General features: G+C 44.6%; 1 protein-coding gene and 1 pseudogene across 1 annotated transcript; both read right to left on the bottom strand.

The window, feature by feature from the left end:
• Window positions 1–1,171: 1,171 nt before the first annotated feature.
• LOC106590068 (thread biopolymer filament subunit gamma-like) lies at window positions 1,172–9,452 on the bottom strand (annotated as a pseudogene).
• A 1,246-nt stretch (window positions 9,453–10,698) lies between these two features.
• On the bottom strand, window positions 10,699–18,790 carry LOC106590188 (leucine zipper transcription factor-like protein 1). Its single transcript, XM_014180921.3, has 10 exons — window positions 18,552–18,790; window positions 17,544–17,668; window positions 17,208–17,402; window positions 14,585–14,642; window positions 13,539–13,610; window positions 13,367–13,432; window positions 13,099–13,176; window positions 12,482–12,658; window positions 12,177–12,280; window positions 10,699–12,033 (listed from the first exon to the last, which is right to left on the bottom strand). The coding sequence occupies exons 1-10, from the start codon at window positions 18,552–18,554 to the stop codon at window positions 12,015–12,017; spliced, it is 897 nt and encodes a 298-aa protein (XP_014036396.1). The 5' UTR covers window positions 18,555–18,790; the 3' UTR covers window positions 10,699–12,014.
• Window positions 18,791–23,344: the final 4,554 nt, after the last annotated feature.

The raw sequence follows: 23,344 nt of genomic DNA, 5'->3' as shown, positions 1-23,344 counted from the left end.
CATATCTAAACATTGTCTGCACTATGGACATTCTTACATACATCTTACGATTCACTACAATACAATAATAACCACAATGAAATCCTATATGATGAAGCAAAGTTTATTGGGCAAAGGTCATGTAAGGTCATATCGGGTCACCATGCTGTGATACTGAGGTCTGACCGAGGACTCAGACTCTGCATCAGATGCATTAGTAGTGGTCTCAGAGTAGGCCCCTGTGGAGAGAAAGCATTCTGTCTAAGACTTAGAAGGACTGATTTATTAAGTAACAGGCCTATGCTATGTACATAACATTCTGTGGTTGATGGTGATACTGAGAGCATGAGTGCTCTGTGAAGTCCCCTGCAGATAAGGGCAACTCCAGCGGATAATCTGAGTGCTTGAGACTGATTCAGCTTGGCAGTGATTCACGGCACTTGGAATGACCCTCCTAAACCACATGGTCCAGTATCATTGGTCTGCTATAACACATTGGCTCTGTCTAGTCAAATGATACGGTTATGGAAACTCGCCCGTGACCACTTCTTCTTTGGTCTCACTCTCAATGACCTCATCTGTCACTGTAACAAGAATTAGAGAACATCAATCAGTACTAACAGTCTTTAATGACGTTTTTTTAATCTAAGATAGAATTGATCAAGAAAGAGTGGCACTCTTCCTAAGAAAAATGACACAACACAGTGATGCATAGATAAGAAAGGTTAAATAGTTATTGTCTTGTTTCAATGGTGTGGATGTGTGACATCTATGATTTACCTAGTCATTAATTTACCCATATCCTCAGACTGCATTATGGCAGTTTGGGCAAATGCCAGATGGGCTGGTCCATCTTTAAGCCAGTGGGCCTGTCCACATTTTTTATTTATTTTACAGAATGATCATTATTTCGCCAGTAATGTGGGCCTTCAGGGGGGAAATGGGCCAATTGTAGGGCTCTCAAGGGGGGAAAACAATTTCTGGTCCCAGTCCTTCCCTGAAAGAGACTATAGATGCCAGGTGGGCTTCATACTGTTTTCTCACCAGTGTCAGTGTAGGAAGACTTTGTAAAAGACATACTCTCTGCAAATACCATGAAAGAGAGGTCAAAAACAGGTAACTATTTCATTTTTCAATGATATTGAATGATGCAAGACATTTACCGATTTGCTCAGAACTGACTATTTGATCTTTAACTAAACTCTTTCTTCATCACTGTAGTGAGCTCTGCCAGAAGTCCAGATTTGGAGGAGGAGGGGCTCCTGATGTGGGAAGAGGGGCCGGGGGAGATGGACATGTAGAGAGGGGAGGAGCCATAGGACTGGACGGGGAAGCTAGAAGGACAGCCAACTGGTTATTGCCTCACTGACACTGGTGGATGATGTGGATAATGTGAGGTCCTATCCATATCCTTATTAACCATTGACGATTGGAAATACAGTATTCATTCAATTGAATTGAATGAGAGCTCCGAGACCGCATTCATAAGGCAAAACTGATCATAGATCAGCACTCTAACCTAAGGTCATCCCAGTCCAGAAGTGTCCGGTAGGTGGTGATCTCAGCGTCCAGGGCCAGCTTGACATCCAGGAGCTCCTGGTAGCTGAGGATTTGCTTGTGCGGGTCCACCTTAGCCACCTCGATGGTCCCCTCCAGGCCCCTGATCTGGGTCTGGTACTCCGCCACGCCCCCACTGGACTGGGCATGAGCCTTGGCAAAGCTAAGCTCCAGGGACATGTTCTTCAGAGAGAAGGGAGGAGGATCTGTTAACTAACTAGCTAGCTCATGCTAGAACATATGTGGCATTGTTTATCTGGGACAACATAACCACCGTCACCCTTTTATCAAAAGTGTATCATTCAAAATAAAAGTGCCAGTCAATGCAACCCATTTCCCATAAGCAGAACCTCACTTAAAATTCATAAAGAAACACACAAAACAGCAAACTGATTTTGAGGTAAAAAGAAAACAATCCTGTTGGTGCCTTAGTCCCCTGTCTTTCTACTGGAAGGCACAAAACTGAGGTGAATGGATACATCACTATGATGTCTTCTGGGAAGCAGTATTGCTGTTTGTGCCTAAGCTCAGCAGTAGGGGAGTTTGGCAATGCGAGACACCATAGCAACCACTTCCTGTGTGACTGTTAGCACTGATTTATATCAAACTCTGATACTCATCAGCTGCATCACGGCACTGTCACAGCATCACTGACTTACAGAACCAGTCAAAAGTTTGGACACACCTACTCAATACAGGTGTATTTTCTACATTGTAGAATAATAATGAAGACATCAAAACTACACTGCTCCAAAAAATAAAGGGAACACTTAAACAACACAATGTAACTCCAAGTCAATCACACTTCTGTGAAATCAAACTGTCCACTTAGGAAGCAACACTGATTGACAATAAATTTCACATGCTGTTGTGCAAATGGAATAGACAACAGGTGGAAATTATAGGCAATTAGCAAGACACCCCCAATAAAGGAGTGGTTCTGCAGGTGGTGACCACAGACCACTTCTCAGTTCCTATGCTTCCTGGCTGATGTTTTGGTCACTTTTGAATGCTGGCGGTGCTTTCACTCTAGTGGTAGCATGAGACGGAGTCTACAACCCACACAAGTGGCTCAGGTAGTGCAGCTCATCCAGGATGGCACATCAATGCGAGCTGTGGCAAGAAGGTTTTCTGTGTCTGTCAGCGTAGTGTCCAGAGCATGGAGGCGCTACTAGGAGACAGGCCAGTACATCAGGTGACATGGAGGAGGCTGTAGGAGGGCAACAACCCAGCAGCAGGACCGCTACCTCAGCCTTTGTGCAAGGAGGAGCAGGAGGAGCACTGCCAGAGCCCTGCAAAATGACCTCCAGCAGGCCACAAATGTGCATGTGTCTGCTCAAACGGTCAGAAACAGACTCCATGAGGGTGGTATGAGGGCCCGACGTCCACAGGTAGGGGTTGTGCTTACAGCCCAACACCGTGCAGGACGTTTGGCATTTGCCAGAGAACACCAAGATTGGCAAATTCGCCACTGGAGCCCTGTGCTCTTCACAGATGAACGCAGGTTCACACTGAGCACATGTGACAGACGTGACAGAGTCTGGAGACGCCGTGGAGAACGTTCTGCTGCCTGCAACATCCTCCAGCATGACCGGTTTGGCGGTGGGTCAGTCATGGTGTGGGGTGGCATTTCTTTGGGGGGCCGCACAGCCCTCCATGTGCTCGCCAGAGGTAGCCTGACTGCCATTAGGTACCGAGATGATATCCTCAGACCCCTTGTGAGACCATATGCTGGTGCGGTTGGCCCTGGGTTCCTCCTAATGCAAGACAATGCTAGACCTCATGTGGCTGGAGTGTGTCAGCAGTTCCTGCAAGAGGAAGGCATTGATGCTATGGACTGGCCCGCCCGTTCCACAGACCTGAATCCAATTGAGCACATCTGGGACATCATGTCTTGCTCCATCCACCAACGCCATGTTGCACCACAGACTGTCCAGGAGTTGGCGGATGCTTTAGTCCAGGTCTGGGAGGAGATCCCTCAGGAGACCATCCGCCACCTCATCAGGAGCATGCCCAGGCGTTGTAGGGAGGTCATACAGGCACGTGGAGGCCACACACACTACTGAGCCTCATTTTGACTTGTTTTAAGGACATTTCATCAAAGTTGGATCAGCCTGTAGTGTGGTTTTCCACTTTAATTTTGAGTGTGACTCCAAATCCAGACCTCCATGGGTGGATAAATTGGATTTCCATGGATTATTTTTGTGTGATTTTGTTGTCAGCACATTCAACTATGTAAAGAAAGTAGTATTTAATAAGATTATTTCATTCATTCAGATCTAGGATGTGTTATTTTAGTGTTCCCTTTATTTTTTTGAGCAGTGTATGAAATAACACATATGGAATCATGTTGTAACCAAAAAAGTGTAACCTCTCTAGGGTCGGCGGGACGAAATCATCCCACCTACGTAACAGCCAGTGGAATCCTGTGGCGCGTTATTCAAATACCTTAGAAATGCTATTACTTCAATTTCTCAAACATATGACTATTTTACACCATTTTAAAGACAAGACTCTCGTTAATCTAACCACACTGTCCGATTTCAAAAAGGCTTTACAACGAAAGCAAAACATTAGATTATGTCAGCAGAGTACCCAGCCAGAAATAATCAGACACCCATTTTTCAAGCTAGCATATGTCACAAAAACCCAGAAGACAGCTAAATGCAGCACTAACCTTTGATGATCTTCATCAGATGACACACCTAGGACATTATGTTATACAATACATGCATGTTTTGTTCAATCAAGTTCATATTTATATCAAAAACCAGCTTTTTACATTAGCATGTGACGTTCAGAACTAGCAAACTTCCGGTGAATTTACAAAAAATTTACTAAATTACTCACGATAAACGTTCACAAAAAGCATAACAATTATTTTAAGAATTATAGATACAGAACTCCTCTATGCACTCGATATGTCCGATTTTAAAATAGCTTTTCGGTGAAAGCACATTTTGCAATATTCTCAGTAGATAGCCCGGCATCACAGGGCTAGCTATTTAGACACCCAGCAAGTTTAGCACTCACCAAAGTCAGATTTACTATAAGAAAAATGTTATTACCTTTGCTGTTCTTCGTCAGAATGCACTCCCAGGACTTCTACTTCAATAACAAATGTTGGTTTGGTCCCAAATAATCCATAGTTATATCCAAACAGCGGCGTTTTGTTCGTGCGTTCAAGACACTATCCGAAAGGGTAAAGAAGGGTGACGAGCACGGCGCATTTCGTGACAAAACATTTCTAAATATTCCATTACCGTACTTCGAAGCATGTCAACCGCTGTTTAAAATCCATTTTTATGCAATTTTTCTCGTAAAAAAGCGATAATATTCCGACCGGGAATCTGCGTTTAGGTAAAAAGAGGAAAGAAAATAAAGCACGGGATCGACTCGTGGACGCGCCTAAGCCCATTGTCCTCTGATCGGCCACTTACCAAAGGCGATAATGTGTTTCAGCCTGGGGCTGCCTCGATATCATTCAGCTTTTCCCGGGCTCTGAGAGCCTATGGGAGCCGTAGGAAGTGTCACGTTCCAGCAAAGATCCTCAGTCTTCAATAAACAGAGACAAGAAGAACAAGATCTTGTCAGAGAGGGCACTTCCTGTAAGGAATCTTCTCAGGTTTTTGCCTGCCATATGAGTTCTGTTATACTCACAGACACCATTCAAACAGTTTTAGAAACTTTAGGGTGTTTTCTATCCAAAGCCAATAATTATATGCATATTCTAGTTACTGGGCAGGAGTAGTAACCAGATTAAATCGGGTACGTTTTTTATCCGGCCGTTTCAATACTGCCCCCTACCCCCAACAGGTTAAACAAATCAAAATATATTTAAGATTTTACAAAGTAGCCACCCTTTGCCTTGATGCCAGCTTTGCACACTCTTGGCATTCTCTCAACCAGCTTCATGGGGTAGTCACCTGGAATGCATTTCAATTAATAAGTATTCCTTGTGGAATTTCTTTCCTTCTTAATGCGTTTGAGCCAATCAGTTGTGTTGTGACAAGGTAGGGGTGGTAAACAGAAGATAGCCCTATTTGGTAAAACACCAAGTCCATATTACGGCAAGAACTGCTCAAATAAGCAAAGAGAAATGACAGTTCATCATTACTTTAAGACATGAAAGTCAGTCAATCTGGAAAATTTCAAGAACTATGAAAGTTTCTTCAAGTGCAGTTGCAAAAACCATCAAATGCTATGATGAAACTGGCTCTCATGAGGACCGCCACAGGAAAGGAAGACCCAGAGTTACCTCTGCTGCAGAAGATAAATTCATTACCAGCCTCAGAAATTGCAGCCCAAATACATGCTTCATAGTTCAAGTAACAGACACATCAGTATGTGTGCTGCAAAGAAACCACTACTAAAGGACACCAATAATAAGAAGAGACTTGCTTGGGCCAAGGAACATGAGCAATGGGCATTAGACCGGTAGAAATCTGTCCTTTGGTCTGATGAGTCCAAAATTGAGATTTTTGGTTCCAACCGCCATGTCGTTGTGAAACGCAGAGTATGTGAATGGATGATCTCCGCATGTGTGGTTCCCACCGTGAAGCATGGAGGAGGAGGTGTGATGGTATGGGGGTGCTTTGCTGGTGACATTGTCAGTGATTTATTTAGAATTCAAGGCACACTTAACCAGCATGGCTACCACAGCATTCTGCAGCGATACGCCATACCATCTGGTTTGCGCTTAGTGGGACTATCATTTGTTTTTCAACAGGACAATGACCCAACACACCTCCAGGCTGTGTAAGGACTATTTGACCAAGAAGGAGCGTGATGGAACGCAGCATCAGATGACCTGGCCTCCAAAGTCACCCGACCTCAACCCAATTGAGATGGTTTGGGATGAGTTGGATTCATGACCGTTGGAAAAGCCTTTCAGGTGAAGCTGGTTGAGAGAATTCCAAGAGTGTGCAAAGCTGTCATCAAGGCAAATGGTGGCTACTTTGAAGAATCTAAAATCTAAGCAAATATTTTGATTTGTTTAACACTCTTTTGGTTACTACAGGATTCCATATGTGTTATTCCATAGTTTTGATGTCTTCACTATTATTCTACGATGTAAAAAATAAAGAAAAACCCTTTAATGAGTAGATGTGTCCAAACTTTCGACTGGTACTGTACATGCATGGTTTCATTTCACTATGACTATAGATATCTCTCTAAGGCCAGTGAAGAGTTCTATTCACATACGATATGGTATTGGTACAATAGATTGAAATGGTGTAATCACAAACACACACACACAGTGTGTTAGACCCAACTCACCATGTTGACCAGACTCTGCAGCTCCAGACTGAGGGCCTGCAGTTTACATTTACATTTTAGTCATTTAGCAGACGCTCTTATCCAGAGCGACTTACAGTAGTGAATGCATACATTTCATACATTATTTTCTGTGCTGGCCCCCCGTGGAAATCGAACCCACAACCCTGGCGTTGCAAACACCATGCTCTACCAACTGAGCTGCAGTTCTTTCCTAGAGGCAGAGATCTCTGCCTTGGAGGTGGTGAGGGCCTCAGAGCTGGTGGCATTGGCAGCCTGGACCTCATCCAACAGCAGGCAGAGACAGAGCAGCACAGGACCATGAGCTACTGTCTCATACACACTTTGATAACATCATTCAGTGTATTCTTTACATGAGCTGCAGGATTCTTGATGTGAGTCACTTTCAGAGTGAAAGATGCATGTAGATGTTTGCATGAGAGAGGCGGAGTGAGTGTCTTGTGTGTAAGTATGCATGTATGTACATCTATATCTGTCTGCATGTCAGTTCTTTTAATAAAACATCAATCCAACAACAAAATGTCCGGCAGTTGTTTGTTTCTTCCCCTGCTTTAGGAAGTTGGGTTCCCTGACTCTTTTGTCTGCACCAAAGACACCGCTAACTGGGGGTTAACCCACAGCAAACTGCTCTGCAGCTTGATGAGTTTCACTCAAAACAGGAGGAGAGTAACGGTTGGCTGGTCACCACACCATCACACCATCACACCATCACACCATTTTCCGTCCCAAAGGGCACCCTATTCCCTATAGGTTCTAGTGTTATATTGGGGACACAAGCTTGTGGTGTCTGTGACAGTTTCAGCTCTAAGAAGATCAACAGATCAAGCCAAAGTGTTCCTCCCCCTTGTTCCTGCAGGCCAAAATGTAATGCCCTTTGAGTAGCTTATAGGCCTTTTCTGAGTGAAAAGACAACAGTGTAACTAGTTGTTCAGTAACTAGTTGTTCAGTAACTAGTTGTTCTGAGTGATCTGCTTTTCAGACTTTGCGCTAGTTATTTCATTACATAGATTTCATGGGATTTATATTTTGTGTCGCTCCCCAAAAACATAGCATCCTCATGTCCAAATATTTTCTAAGTAGGTTTATCTCATTCCCCATGAGACATCCAGCCATATCTACTGACCCCTATTGGGCAGAGAGTGTATTGTACATTCACAGCAAACAATTAGTGTCTTTAAAATAAGTAGCAAATATAATTCATATTGTTTAGAAATCTAAATGGTATTATAAGAATAAAATGTAATATTTACATTTAGTTGGCCTAATGCTGTCAATTTGCATTTTGAGTAAGCTGTACCTTGATTTTGTAGTAGGCATCTGCCTTCTCTCTGTGCTGCTGTACTGATTTCTCATACTCCACTCTTATCTTGTTGAGGGCAGAAGCGATGTCAAAGGACTTGACTGGGTCCACCTCAATCATAGATAGTGATGTGTCAGTGGACGAGGTGCCCAGTTCGGACTGAATACTGAACAGCTCCTGTAAAACCATCCGTCAGCATATACCACTCATTACAGTTCACATGACAACACTCGTACAATCTGGTACAGTCTCATACAGTTGTATGTAGTTTAATAGAATACAATATAATTACTTTACTTTTCACAGAGGGAACTTCAGTGTCCTCTCTGAAGTTTGCCTTGCTCACCATCTCACAATGAATGTAGAGATGCACACATCTACACACAAGCATCGCATGCACTCATACAGTGTTGTGCTCTGTGATGTATTCTAGGCTATTACCTCATCCTGAGTCTTGGTGATAAAGTCCAGCTCATCTTTAAGGCTAGTGTTTGGCATCTAGTTCAATGCGGAGAACGTGGGCCATGTCAATGTCCTACAGGATGGAGAGCTATAGTCATAGCGATTTGTTGTCTAACTGAACAGGAAATTATATTGAATGAAATCTGATATTTATAAGCATAGATTCTGCAGTACCCTCCTCATATCCGCAATATCTGATTCCAGCTGATACCTCTTGCCTTGTTCAAAATCATACCTGCATGACAAAAGGTGACAGGAAATCATAATCGCCTCTTCACAATGTTTAGCAGACAATGAATAGCTAGCATGTAAAAATAAATCACATTGGATGCGTCACTATGGGCCCTGATCAACAGTAGTGTACTATAAAGGGAATAGGGTGCCATTTGGGAGCATACATGCACTTCTCCCAATGAGAAGGCATGCAGTGAGACTTACTTGGCCTTCATCTCATGGGCGGTTCCCCGGATGCAGTCCAGCTCCATCTCAAGCTTGACCGTGTCCAGGGTGAGGCTCTCCAGTTTACCGAGGTTCTCTATCAGCTGGGTCTCGTACTCAGCCGTGGTGGTGGTGGCTCCGGTGGACTCGTTGGTCATATCTGCCAGCCTGAGCCTCCAGGACTACATTCTCCTGCTGCAGCTGCCTCACTTTGGCCATGTAGCCTGAGAAGCGCTCGTTGAGCCCAGAGAGGATGTTTCTCTGCAGCCCGCGAGAGGCCAGGGGCCTGCAAGGGCCCCGCAGCAAAAGATGCTCCCGCTGCATCCAGAAATGCACCCGCCCCCAGCCCCCCTACTGCCATGGTGCTTCACATAGAGAAGGCAGCACTGCCACCTCCATCACCCATACCCAAGCCCATCCCAGTAGCCTCCTCCACCCTCAATACCTACTTCTGCTCCACCCCCATCCCCATCCTAGCCCCGTAGCCTACTCCACCCCCCATTCCCATCCCAGCCCCGTATCCTCCTCCACCCTCAAGACCTAGTCCTGTATCCCCTATCCCCATGCCTCCACTTAACCCCAACCGTGCTCCTGTCCCCAGCCAGCTCCAGAGCGGAGAACCAGGGCCAACCCTCCCCCACCACCCCCACCAAGGCCTCCAGAGAAGCCCGAAGCCCCCATGATAACCTCCTTCCCCGGACAGCGTGGAGGACCCCATAGAGAGAGCCATTGGCATGGTCTTCAGATAATGATAGGCTCGGTGGATGGTACAGCTGAAGCTGCAAAAGTGAGCTATGGATGAATATCCAGGATTTATATATAAAGCTCGTGAGGCAAGCCCCACCCAGCCTAGCCCAGTGGTGTATATATCCCCAGGTGAAATCTAAATTGTGGAATGTCCAGGTTTTATAGAAGTCTTTACAGTCACCTAAGGACTACTGAATAAAGATGGGTTAGGCTTTTGCATTGCATGCATTGCTCTAGCATTCCAATTACTTTGATGGTTGTACCTCTGACACAGTACGTGCTATAGGGCTATTCCACGCCAGCTTAGCCCAAAAATATTTTTGGTATCCCAGATCGTTCTGGCAATTCTCACATAGAAACTTCATTGAGAGGAAGGATGTTTGACATGCTTTTTACATTTGCTTGACAAACCATTTTTGAGAGAATCGTGTTAAAAGTGGCCACATTAGGCCCTTTTTAGACCTATACATGCATCCTGTAAAACCCTATGACCTGTGAACCGTACAGGATACAGACAACATCTTGATGTCATTATACTCCTTATAATGTGCTCGAACATATGGAGTAGGTCTACATTCTGAAATAAAAAAATTCACATTGATTTATTCAACATTAAAAATATTGATATCTCAAAAGTAGTACCCTTTTAGATTATGCTCATTTTAAGACATTATTTGGAACAATATACGGTAATACTTTGACACCAAGTGTCATAAGTTATAACACGGTCATAACCATGTCATAATATGTCATGACAGCTGACATAACCTGTCAAAATATGGTCATAACCCTGTCATGATACAGACATGTACAAAACATTAGGAACACCTGCTCTTTACATGGCATTGACTGACCAGGTGAGTCCAGGTGAAAGCTACAATCCCTTATTGTACAGTATATGAAGGGGAGGAGACAGGTTAAAAAAATATTTTTTATCTTTGAGACAATTGAGACATGGATTGTGTGTGTGTGCCACTCAGAGGGTGAATGGGCAAGACAAAAAAATGTAAGTTACTTTGAACAGGGTATGGTAGTAGGTGCCAGGTGCACCGGTTTGAGTGTGTCAAGAAATGCAATGCTGCTTTCTTGCTCAACAGTTTCCCGTGTGTATCAAGATTGGTCCACCACCCAAAGGACATCCAGCCAACTTGACACAACTGTGGGACGCATTGGACTCAACATGGGCCAGCATCCCTGTGGAACGCTTTCGACGCCTTGTAGAGTCCATGCCCCAACGAATTGAGTCTGTTCTGAGGGCAAAAGGGGTTACAACAAAATATTAGGAAGCTGTTCCTAATGTTTTGTACAGTCAGTGTAGCGCTTATACTCCATAAATATTTGTTTGCATTCGCTAAGGTCCAACCTCTGATCTTTCCAATAATTATTTGATATGCTAAAACAGGATAGATGGTAAGAAAATTACAAAAACATGCCAAATCATACTATGTAAACATTTCCCTCACTAACTTCCCTCAAGATATGTTTTAATGTTATGCTATGCTGCGATTCCTAACATGTACCATTAGCCATGACTCTATTCATGGAGCTCAGAATTACACCATCTGAATACATAGATGTTGCATCATACCTTAGCTACATGTACAAAGAAATAGATGAAAAAGAATGTACTGTCTTGAGAAGAGACAATAACTCATGAGTTGGTGTCATGGAAAAAATTACACATCACCATCAGACAGATATAGATGCCTGCAAAGCTTCAGGCATCCCCCTTATTCAGAAGGCCTCCTTTTTAGACAGTGAGTCAAGGACTTGAAAGTACTTGCATAGTGCAGTGAGGAAAACCTACTACTACATACAAAACTTCAGCTACTAGATAGGACTCCATGGGTATGATAGATATGGGACAGAATAGAGAAGCAAAGGGACAGAGACATTCAAGGTTCTTCTCCCAGTGAGCCTGACCATAGGAGGCTCTGTCGATTAGCCCCCAACCCTTAATCTCCCACAATCCTCTCCTAAACCTAATGACTACAAAAGCTGCTGGATCAGCGAGATGATACGATTCTTGTAGGAGGTTCTGAACTTCCGGTGAACTGTGATATTCTCAAGTGCACTTTTTATTCCAAACCGCCTACTCCTGCAGTGGGGTAGAATAAATTAGGAATGGGCCAAAACATTCTCCACTGTGACAGTCCCTAGATTTGGGCCATTTCCACCTTCTTGTCATGCGCTTCAACCTCCATTTTGTGTCTTGTCGTGTGAGGCAAAGGGTTCATTCATCTGACTCGTATCTGGAAATTAAATATTGGAAATGTTAGCGACAAAAGTTGTTAGACAGGAACTGCAAACATAATCATCATTCAGCAGAAGATGAATTAGTCAATCTGTCTGTCTATCATTCATGATCATTTCTTATGATAATCAACTGACTTACTTTGAAAGGCGTTTCCTGATGTCCTTGATCTGCTCGTTCTTCTTGGTGAGAATCTCCTTCATGTTGCGGTAGGCAGACGTCTGCTGGAACTTCCTATCCAGCTCCTACACACACACAAACACACAACAGGGTTGCATGATAACCTCTTATTGGCAAATATAGCTGATATAATTGGGTCCATAGCTCTTGAGCCAAATGCTCACTTCAGACACTTCACCCAAGTTCACCCAACCTTGCATTGTATGCCATCAATGCATGATTTCTGTGAAAGGCACCAGGTACCAGTATGGGGTGGAGGAACGTACCTTCTCTGCTAGGGCCAGCTGTTCTTGTACCCTGAGCAGGTCGTGTTTGGCAGAGACCAGGTTGTCCTGCAGGTCTCTCTGGGAGGCAGCGTTGACACTCAGGGACTTCTGGTAGTCCTCCTGCAGCGCTGCCACCGTATCCTCAAGACTAGTGATCTCCTGAGAACGGGTGGCCATCTTGGGGAAAGAAACAAAGCACTTCAGTGGGTGGACTTTTAGGCTACGTCCCAAATGGACCCTTTTCCCTATACAGTGTACTACTTTTGACCAGAGCCCTATGTGAATAGGGAGCCATTTGGGATGCACACTTAGATGGACATGTATTCAACACAAAAAGCATAGTGTCAGATTGATACATACCAGTTGATTTCCATGAAAGCAAACAAAATAATAGTAATTGTTAAGAAAAAAGAACGACTAAAGGTTCAACACATCATAAACACAAGGCCAGCATGGGGTCAACTTATTTAAAAGGAAAAAATACTACAATGCACAAATCAAAACAGGAAGGAAACAGGAAATATTACTGAGTGAAAAGTCAACTGCAACAGTCATCTTATGTTCCTTTGGCCCATTTTGTTATATTTATATTGTTAACCCTTACAGTGCTAAAGTACCTTCTGTTCCCCCTGGACCTTCTGCAGGTTTTTGAGAGCCCTCTCTGCCTTCGTCTTCTCATCCAACGCACCCATGGCCTGAAACACAATCAGTATACCGCAAGCTACTTCATAAAAGTGATTCCAACATTGATCATTCAATTAGCAAGGTCAGGTGTAGGTTAGGTGGAAACATGAGCACAAAATATGATGTCAAAAGTTACAAGAAGTAGAGTGCATTTAAGTAAGAATATCCTAAATCAGAAACACACATCGTGGATTTAAATACCTGTGTTTCCAAAGTTCGGAGCCTGCCCTTGAGCTTATCCTTTTCCTCTTGTAGCCTGGATATCTCCTGATGAAAAACCAATGTAATGTAACAGTTACGCATGAGTCACATACAATGACCTGGTGTTAATTCTGCTAACTCTATATTACCACAGGAGAGTTGAGTTCTTTACCTTGTTGAGAAGTTCAGATACCCCACCTTCATTCAGCGGTGATAACTTGGGCTTGCTAATTTGCTGGTTAGTCTGGGTAAGAAAGCAAGGCAAGTTTTCAAGTTTCAAATGACATTTTCACGCGCATAAGTACAGTGAAATGCCTTTCTTGCAAGCTCTTTCCCAACAATGCAGTACTCAATATCAGTAGTACTATAAAATGAAGTGAAATAGAGCACCTCCTTTCACATCAATGAATGGCATCTATTCATGATTCCAGCCGTCAACGACCTTGATAACATGACTTAAAAACAAAGTGAAACACACAAGTTGTTGTCGGTGTATTGTTGTTCGGCCTCAAGTGAAAACCACACCTCGACAAGCCTGAAGTGAGGACTTCATAGAAATGTTTTGCATGGGGTGGGTGTGAAATGCTAGAAGAGATGATCCAATCAGAGGGCTGATGACCACGTTGTTATTTTTCTATGGTCACATCGTGTGGTCTGCCGTTTCCAATTGCGATACGATTCAAGTGCTGCGTATTTCATGTAAGTGCGATAACTCAGCTTAACCAGTATGAATAAACATGTCATACATTCAAGCTTATTTTCGATGGGTGATTTAAGCTGTCAATGACTTTGATGACGATGATTTAAAACATTGACTTATAAACTAAGTGAAACGTTATGGGTTGTTGTTGATGAATTGTTGTTCAGACTCAAGTGAAAACCCACACCTCGACAAGCCCGAAGTCTGGATTTCATAGAAATGTGTTGCATGGGTATGAAGTGCTAGAAATGTGTTGCATGGGGAGGGTGTGAAGTGCTAGAAGAGATGATCCTATCAGAGGGCTGGTGACTAAAAATAGTTGATTTTCTATGGTCACATTGTGTGGTCTGCCGTTTCCAATTGTGATACGATTCAAGTGCAGTGTATTTAATGTAAGTGCAATAATTCATCTTAACAAGTATGAATAAACGTCATAAATGTATTCTTTTTTGTATATATATATAAAGGGCAAATGGTTGCATAAAAGTCTAGGTGGTTGGGCTTTAGTTAACAGTCACCTTATTTGGGTTTTTAAATTCAGTCTTCTCAAACTCAGCCACTTGCTCTAACAACTCTCTGTAGAGAAGGAAAACAAAAAAAGGGGAGAGATAACATGTAAATTAGACAATTAGCACATTTATAGCTTCCTTTTGTTGTCATTAAGCAGATGGTCTTATCCAGAGCGACTTACAGTAGAGAGTACATACATTTTCTATACTGGTCCTTAATGGGAATTGAACCCACAACCCCGGCATTGCAAACGCCATGCTCTACCAACTGAGCCACACGGGACCCCATGTGGAACACAAACAAAGCAGAGTGTTTGATACCATACAGTGAGTGTCAGTGTACTGACTCGTTGGCCTATAACAGCTCCATGTTTCTTTATGAAAGAGATGTATAACATATTGCAAAACATTTGACGTCAAGTATAGGGGAGCAGCCAACTGACAGTTCCATATCTTTAAGAAAAATAAAACACACTTGTTGTCCTCCTGAAGACAGTTTAACACTAAATGTTTGTGGTGAACAAAGCACCGCTCTACACACTTACTGCATATGTGGTTTGATAAAAAGCTGCAGAACGCACGTAGATCTGTGGCTACTAGGGGCGTATTCCCTGCTTCTGACACCCTACTAACAGCCACACAGGATTGAGGCCTACGGAACACTTTCAAGGGCTTGGTTATCTTATCACATGAATGTAGGCGTACTACAAAAACAATCTACAAAAACACAGGGCTTGTTTTCTTTTTTAAGGTTATGTTTTTGTTTGACTGGTGTCAATAATAAAGGTGAAATGGAGTTGAAGCGCCCTCACACTTATGCCCCCCCCCCCTTTTACACCGCTGCTACTCTCTGTTGTTATCATCTACGCATAGTCACTTTAATAACTCTACCTACATGTACATAATACCTCAACTAACCGGTTGACTCTGTACCGGTACCCCCCTGTATATAGTCTCGCTATTGTTATTTTACTGCTGCTCTTTAATTACTTGTTACTCTTATTTCTTATTCTTATCCGTATTTTTTTTAAACTGCATTGTTGGTTAGGTGCTCGTAAGTAAGCATTTCACTGTAAGGTCTACTACACCTGTTGTATTCGGCGCATGTGACTAATACAATTTGATTTGATATTCACAGCCACAGTACAGGAAAATCAAAGTCTTGTCTGTAAAGTACAAAAATGTCCTCTCTCTGTCAATTTGCCATGTAACCACAGCATTCTACCGTGCTGATGGACTGCCAACTTTTTAATATCAAAAAGTTGGGACTGTAAAAAGGAATGGCTTTCCCCCTCCATCTCTAAAAGACACATTAACACAGTCCATGGGCCTGGAATTGTACTCCACATCACAGAGTCATGCTAGAACTTTCAAGGTGTCATGTTCCTGTGCCCCAGTAACAAGTTCAGATCCATCCGGAGAGTGAGTGTGAGGGAAAACTCCTTAGTCTCATCCTCCCATTTGATCTTACTGCTGGGGGAAAGAGGGAGTGGGGTTTAGATTTCGGAAGGGAACAATTGAGATGAATTGCGCGACCAGCTAGTTGCCAACGTTTCACCGCTGACCCGGCTGACTTTGGCCACGCTGCATTGTTCCCTGTTACATCTTTAGCACCTCTGGTCTGAGGCACCATGATGAATGATCCTGTGGTAAATTCAGCGTGATGAAAGGGAATGCGCTAATACGTTTTTTGGCACAGTGTCAGTATGCCCTCGAGGGGCAAAGTAAAAATGTGACAACCCCTCCCCATGAGATATAGCTGTTTTTAACGGTAGAGAACATTCCCACATCCTTCTGTGTCCAGGCTTGTTATTAAGCATTCCTGTAAGACATTCTTGGCAGCCATGCTTAGTAACCCTGGATGCAACAGAGACCTCTCATTGGCAGTTTTTTTCTACACATTTTGCTTTGTCTCCACTTAGCCTAGGTTATTTACATTTTCTTAATGGCATTCATTTGGACAAAATTAGCTGCCAAAATAAAGAAAATGTACATGTTAACTTTCAAAACATTCACTACACTGCATGTGGAGAAAAGCAAACTTCCTGACAATATACGCCAGGCAAGGCAGGCGACAACAACCCAAACAAACCTTACCTAGGTATCGTATCATGTGAACTACTCCACCCACACAGGTCACACAAGCTGTGGTTGCATCTGGCCACATATCAGTGACAGTAGGAAACCACAGAAATGGAAAAGCAGGGTACCATTCGCATACGAATGAGTGGCTCAGCAATGACCTCAGTGCCTTACTTATAGGGCGTACATGAAAAACACTGAAGGAAGTGGCTTCTGCTTTGAGTATGGGGGTGCTCACTGCTCAAACTCTTGTGTACATAATAAGTGACTCTACTGACAGGCTACACACACACACACAGAGGCATGTTGGGGTTAAAAGGCTGCTTCCCACCTGAGTTTCACCCGCTTGTTAACCCTTAAACTCCCATAAACCTTCACACACTGCCTAATTCTCAGTACTACCTACCTACTGCTATCATGTACTTCCATCTGTTTGAAATTTCAAAGTAGGCCTCAGCCTGCCCTCACAGCCACCCCTCATCCCCACAGTCCACCTCCAAGCCATCCCACCCATCCTCACAGCCCCCTTCCCAGCCACTCCACAGCCCACCTGTTCTCCAGCTCCGAGATGTCAGTCTGCAGACGGAGGTAGAACTTCTCGGCCTGAGAGAAGAGCTGCCGGAGCAGCAGCACATTGGTGTGGGCCGTGTTGATGAGCTCCGTCTCCACCTCTCCTCGCACCACTAGCTGCAGCCCGTCCAGCATGTCCCGCACCTCGTCCACCGTAAAGGTCTCGTCCACTAGCCTAGAATATAATAACTTGTTTTCCCAATAACATACACACAAATACCATAAAAAGCAGTCCTAAAAAGATGGACTTGCATTCCTCTGACCAACATTGGTGGCTAGCTGTGATAAACAATACTCAAATTTTGTGACACAACACCTGCTGTCTTTGAGGTCCTCAAAGCAGGAGTCAATGGTCTTGAGTCTGATGGCCCTCTTGGAGCGTGCAAAGCGCATGTAGTTGATCGCCTCATTCTGATGGTGTTCATTGAAACCAAACTCAGCCTTCAAGGAGAGACAAGGAGGAACAGGGATGGATGTCAGTGAATATGCAGGTAAGTCATGTTAGCTAGAAGACTCTCTAATCAGTGGCAGTGGCCCTCTTGATTGATTAACTATAGACTAGTTCCTTAACGTTAGCTAACTGCCTAGTTATTGTCTCAAGCACAACATTGAATAAGGCAATGGAGGGGTCCTGCTATTCAATAAATGTACAGTACTGCAAGGTTATCTGGCTGCAGTCACTAAGCTATGATATGGATGGCTAGCTAACCAGTACAGAGTGCTGCGTTGTCATGGAAACATCATACCATGTAACTTCTAACTAGGCAGCTAGCGAGCCTAGTTGTTGGCTAGCTAGTTAACGTTAACGATTTGAATTCGTATTCAGCATTTCGCTAGCTACTAAACTAGCTAACTATCCGTGCAGTAGACCGCATCGATTGCAGTGGTTAGTGAAGTACTAGACGCAAGGCAAAGCTACATCCCTTGCTAAATCCACATCAGCAAACCGTCCATATCGTAACTTAGCCAAAGATACTGGGCTCGTTTAAGTGGTAAGACGAAATCAACCGACTGCAGACGAGAGTTGATGAGTGAAGTCGGGGTAGGTGTATATGCGACAGCCGAAAGTCGGACACTGATGTGGTTTTCCAATAGCAAGGCTCAGTGCAACATGGCAGTGTTGCCATTGTTTATAAAAGTTGTTTTATTAACACACTTTGAAAGGCGGTGACCATTGACAAAAGTGATCCGCTCGAACGCACCCACTAGTAACCGCTCCTTGTTCTATGTGGCTAACGTTACACGTTACTAGTAACGTTACCTTACAGTGGCTACTATAACGAGCTAGCAAGCTTCCTGCTAACATTTGGCTAATGTTACTTACCATTGTTGCCAGCAAACACCCGACTCCTTAACTGCTAAATTGTAAGTTAACTGACTAGGCCACAATGCACAAACAGGTACAGTACGATTTATATGTAACGTTATTTATTTATAGTGATATCTGAGAAGATAATCTAATAACGTTATCAGCGAGCTCCGCTATTCAGTGCAGAGTGGAGATTATTGGATACCGAATAGAGTAATTGCTTTGGTAACCATGGGGACCTTCTTCTTCTTCTTCTTCTTCTTCTTCTTCTGTGGTGTTTATCGGCGGATGGCATCCAACGTTATGGTGCATTACCGCCACCTACTGTACTGGAGTGTGAGCCAGAGACAGAATCTAAATCCTACCTGCCAGCCCTGTTTCTCTTAAAAAAGATAACAAAATATTTGAGACTGTATCTAATGACGTTCTACTCAGTATACTCTTTAAACGAATTTCCTGTAGCCCCTTCTCCCTCATACTGGATCTCAGCCTCTCTTTTTCCCTCTCATACTGCCCACACTGTATCAGTCCATGCTCCACTGTCTCTGTTTCCTGGCAATAATCACACTTTCCTGTTGGATGGTATCCTATCACATTTAAAGTCTTATTATTCAACCGGCTGTGTCCCACCCTTAATCTTGTAAAAAGAACCTCCTCTTTTCTGTCTCTTCCTGCCGTCCTTCCCTCCCCGACTTTCCTCTATACTTGAAATAAATACCTGCCCTTAGTATCTCTATTCCACTGCTTCCGCCATCGCTGCACCATCACTGTCCATATCAGGCATTTTGCCTCAGCCTTGCTCATTGAAACTACAACATCAACATCCCCACTACTAAGTACTTGTTTTGCCAGTACATCAAATGCCTCGTTCCCCTCCACCCCCACATGGGCTAGGACCCAAGAAAATCTTGTCTGTATACCCATCTGTCTAACCCTGCCATGGGTTTGTAGTATGTCATAAAGCAGGTCTTGTCTGCTATGTGAGCTAAAGGACTGCAAACACTTGACCAAAAGAATGTACCTGCTCGTCAAACATCTCATTCCAAAATCATGGGCATGAATATGGAGTTGGTCCTCCCTTTGCTACTATAACAGCCTCCACTCTTCTGGGAAGGCTTTCTACTAGATGTTGGAACATTGCTGTCGGGAGCATTAGTGAGGTTGGGCACTGATGTTGGGCGATTAGGCCTGGCTCGCAGTCTGTGTTCCAATTCATCCCAAATATGTTCGATGTGGTTGAGGTCAAGGCTCTGTGGAGGCCAATCAAGTTCTTCCACACTGATCTCGACAAACCATTTCTGTATGGACCTCTCTTTATGCACAGGGGCATTGTCATGCTGAAACAGGGAATGGCCTTCCCCAAACTGTTGCCACAATGTTGGAAGCACAGAATAATCTAGAATGTCATTGCATGCTGTAGCATTAACATTTCCCTTCACTGGAACTAAGGGGCCTAGCCCGAACCATAAAAAACAGCCCCAGACCATTATTCCTCCTCGGCCAAACTTTACAGTTGGCACTATGCATTGGGGCAGGTAGCGTTCTCCTGGCATCCACCAAACCCAGATTTGTCCATCAGACTCCCAGATGGTGAACCTTGATTCATCACTCCAGAGAACCCGTTTCCACTGCTCAAGAGTCCAATAGCAGCGGGCTTTACACCACTCCAGCCGTCGCTTGGCATTACACATTGGTGATCTTAGGCTTGTGTGTGGCTGCTCGGCCATGGAATCCCATTTCATGAAACTCCCGACAAACAGTTATTGTGCTGATGTTGCTTCCAGAGGCAGTTTGGAACTTGGTAATGAGTATTGCAACTGAGAGCAGACGATTTGTACGCACTACAAGCTTCAGCACCCTGCAACCCTGTTCTGTGAAATTGTGTGGCCTACCACTTTGCGGCTGAGCCGATGTTGCTCCTAGACGTTTCCACTTCACAATAACAGCACTTACAGTTGACCGGGTTGTGCAAGAGGTGCGCTCCAGACCTCCAGTGCTTACCCATGTCCCGGTGTATCCAGTTCCTGCTTCTCGTGCTGACCCTGAGGTGCGTAGTCTGGCGTCTCCTAAACCAGCACCACGCACCAGGCTTCCAGTGCGTCAGCCCAGTCCAACTCGTCCTGTTCCTGCTCCCCGCACTAGCCCTGAGGTGCATGTCCCCAGTCTGGTACCTCCACTACCAGCCCCACGTATCAGGCTTCCAGTGCGTCAGCCCAGTCCCGAGCTTCCGACGACAGTGCCTCATCCAGAGTGTCCGGTAACAGTGCCTCATCCAGAGTGTCCGGTAACAGTGCCTCGTCCAGAGTGTCCGGTAACAGTGCCTCGTCCAGAGTGTCCGGCAACAGTGCCTCGTCCAGACTGTCCGGAACCAAGAGAGACGGCCCACTGTCCGGAACCAGGAGAGACGGCCCACTCTCCGGAACCAGGAGAGACTGCCCACTGTCCGGAACCAGGAGAGACGGCCCACTGTCCGGAACCAGGAGAGACGGCCCACTGTCCGGAACCAGGAGAGACGGCCCACTGTCCGGAACCAGGAGAGTCGCCCTACGGTCCGGAGCTCCCAGAGTCGCCCTACGGTCCGGAGCTCCCAGAGTCGCCCTACGGTCCGGAGCTCCCAGAGTCGCCCTACGGTCCGGGGTCGACAGAGAGGGACATCGCTGTAGAGACGTTATGTGAGCGGGGTGAGCCAGGGGTGGAGCGGGGTCTGCGTCCAGCTCCTGAGCCACCTCCTGAGGGGGGAGTATTTGGGGAAAGGGGGGGTGTTGCAGGAGGACCGTCGGTGACGGTGGCCACCCTCCCTTCCCTCCCATGTAGTTTTGTAATTTATTTTGTTTTTGGGGGTTATTTTTGGTTATTTGTGTGAGGTGCATCCGGGGTCTGCACCTTTGGGGGGGGGGGGGGGGGTACTGTCACGTCCTGACCAGTAATAGGGGTTATTTGTTATTATTGTATGGTCAGGACGTGGCAGGGGGTATTTGTTTTTTGTGGTTCAGGGTGTGTTTGTGTATGTGTTCATGTAGAGGGGGTATTTGGTTTATATGGTTCGGGGTGGTTTCGGATTGTTCTTATTTTCCTCAATTAAGTTGAAAAATAGGATGATCGAGCAGCAGTGAGGGCTCTTCGATACTGCACGGTACTGTCTTTCCAAGCTAGTCGGAAGACTTCCAGTTTGGTGTAACGCCATTTCCGTTCCAATTTTCTGGAAGCTTGCTTCAGAGCTTGTGTATTTTCTGTATACCAGGGAGATAGTTTCCTATAACAAATGTTTAGTTTTTAGGGGTGCAACTGCATCTAGGGTATTGTGCAAAGTTAAATTGAGTTCCTCAGTTAGGTGGTTAACTGATTTTTGTCCTCTGATGTCCTTGGGTAGGCAGAGGGAGTCTGGAAGGGCATCAAGGAATCTTTGGGTTGTCTGAGAATTTATAGCACGACTTTTGATGCTCCTTGGTTGGGGTCTGAGCAGATTATTTGTTGCGATTGCAAACGTAATAAAATGGTGGTCCGATAGTCCAGGATTATGAGGAAAAACATTAAGATCCACAACATTTATTCCACGGGACAAAACTAGGTCCATGTTGGACAAAACCCACTGAGTCGATGATGGCTCCGAAAGCCTTTTGGAGTGGGTCTGTGGACTTTTCCATGTGAATATTAAAGTCACCAAAAATTAGAATATTATCTGCTGTGACTACAATGTCCGATAGGAATTCAGGGAACTCAGTGAGGAACGCTGTATATGGCCCAGGAGGCCTGTAAACAGTAGCTATAAAAAGTGATTGAGTAGGCTGCATAAATTTCATGACTAGAAGCTCAAAAGACGAAAACGTCGTTGTTTTTCTTTTTGTAAATTGAAATTTGCTATCGTAAATGTTAGCAACACCTCCGCCTTTGCGGAATGCACAGGGGATATGGTCACTAGTGTAACCAGGAGGTGAGGCCTCATTTAACACAGTAAATTCATCAGGCTTAAGCCATGTTTCAGTCAGGCCAATCACATCAAGATTATGATCAGTGATTAGTTAATTGACTATAACTGCCTTTGAAGTGAGGGATCTAACATTAAGTCGCCCTATTTTGAGATGTGAGGTATCACGATCTCTTTCAATAATGGCAGGAATGGAGGAGGTCTTTATTCTAGTGAGATTGCTAAGGCGAACACCGCCATGTTTAGTTTTGCCCAACCTAGGTTGAGGCACAGACACGGTCTCAATGGGGATAGATGAGCTGACTACACTGACTGTGCTAGTGGCAGACTCCACTAAGCTGGCAGGCTGGCTAACAGCCTGCTGCCTGGCCTGCACCCTATTTCATTGTGGAGCTAGGGGAGTTAGAGCCCTGTCTATGTTCATAGATAAGATGAGAGCACCCCTCCAGCTAGGATGGAGTCCGTCACTCCTCAACAGGCCAGGCTTGGTCCTGTTTGTGGGTGAGTCCCAGGAAGTCCTTCATCCAGTTGTACGTTCTTCCTCCTACCCCATAATATCAAACTTGATTAGCAACCCCTCCTTCCACATCATATCATATGGCTTCTCCACATCAAAAAAGACAGCTACAACAGTCTCCTTGTTCACCTGAGCCTTCCTGACCTCTGCTTCTAAGCAGAGCACTGGGTCCATAGTTCCCCTTCCCTTCCTGAACCCACTCTGATGTGGCGATACTAGCCCCCTGCTCTCCAGGAAGTAAGTTAGCCTCTCCGTAATCATATGTTCAATAATCTTACATACATGTCATGTTAAAGCTATTGGCTGATAGCTTGATGGCCTCGTACGGTCCTTCCCTGGCTTCCAGATTGGTACCACTACTGCCTC

Source organism: Salmo salar, chromosome 29 (genome assembly GCF_965601325.2).
Source record: "Salmo salar chromosome 29, fSalSal1, whole genome shotgun sequence".
NCBI classification, from domain to species: Eukaryota; Metazoa; Chordata; class Actinopteri; order Salmoniformes; family Salmonidae; genus Salmo; species Salmo salar.
Note: the sequence above shows the minus strand (reverse complement) of the source record. Positions and strands in the feature narration are given on the sequence as shown.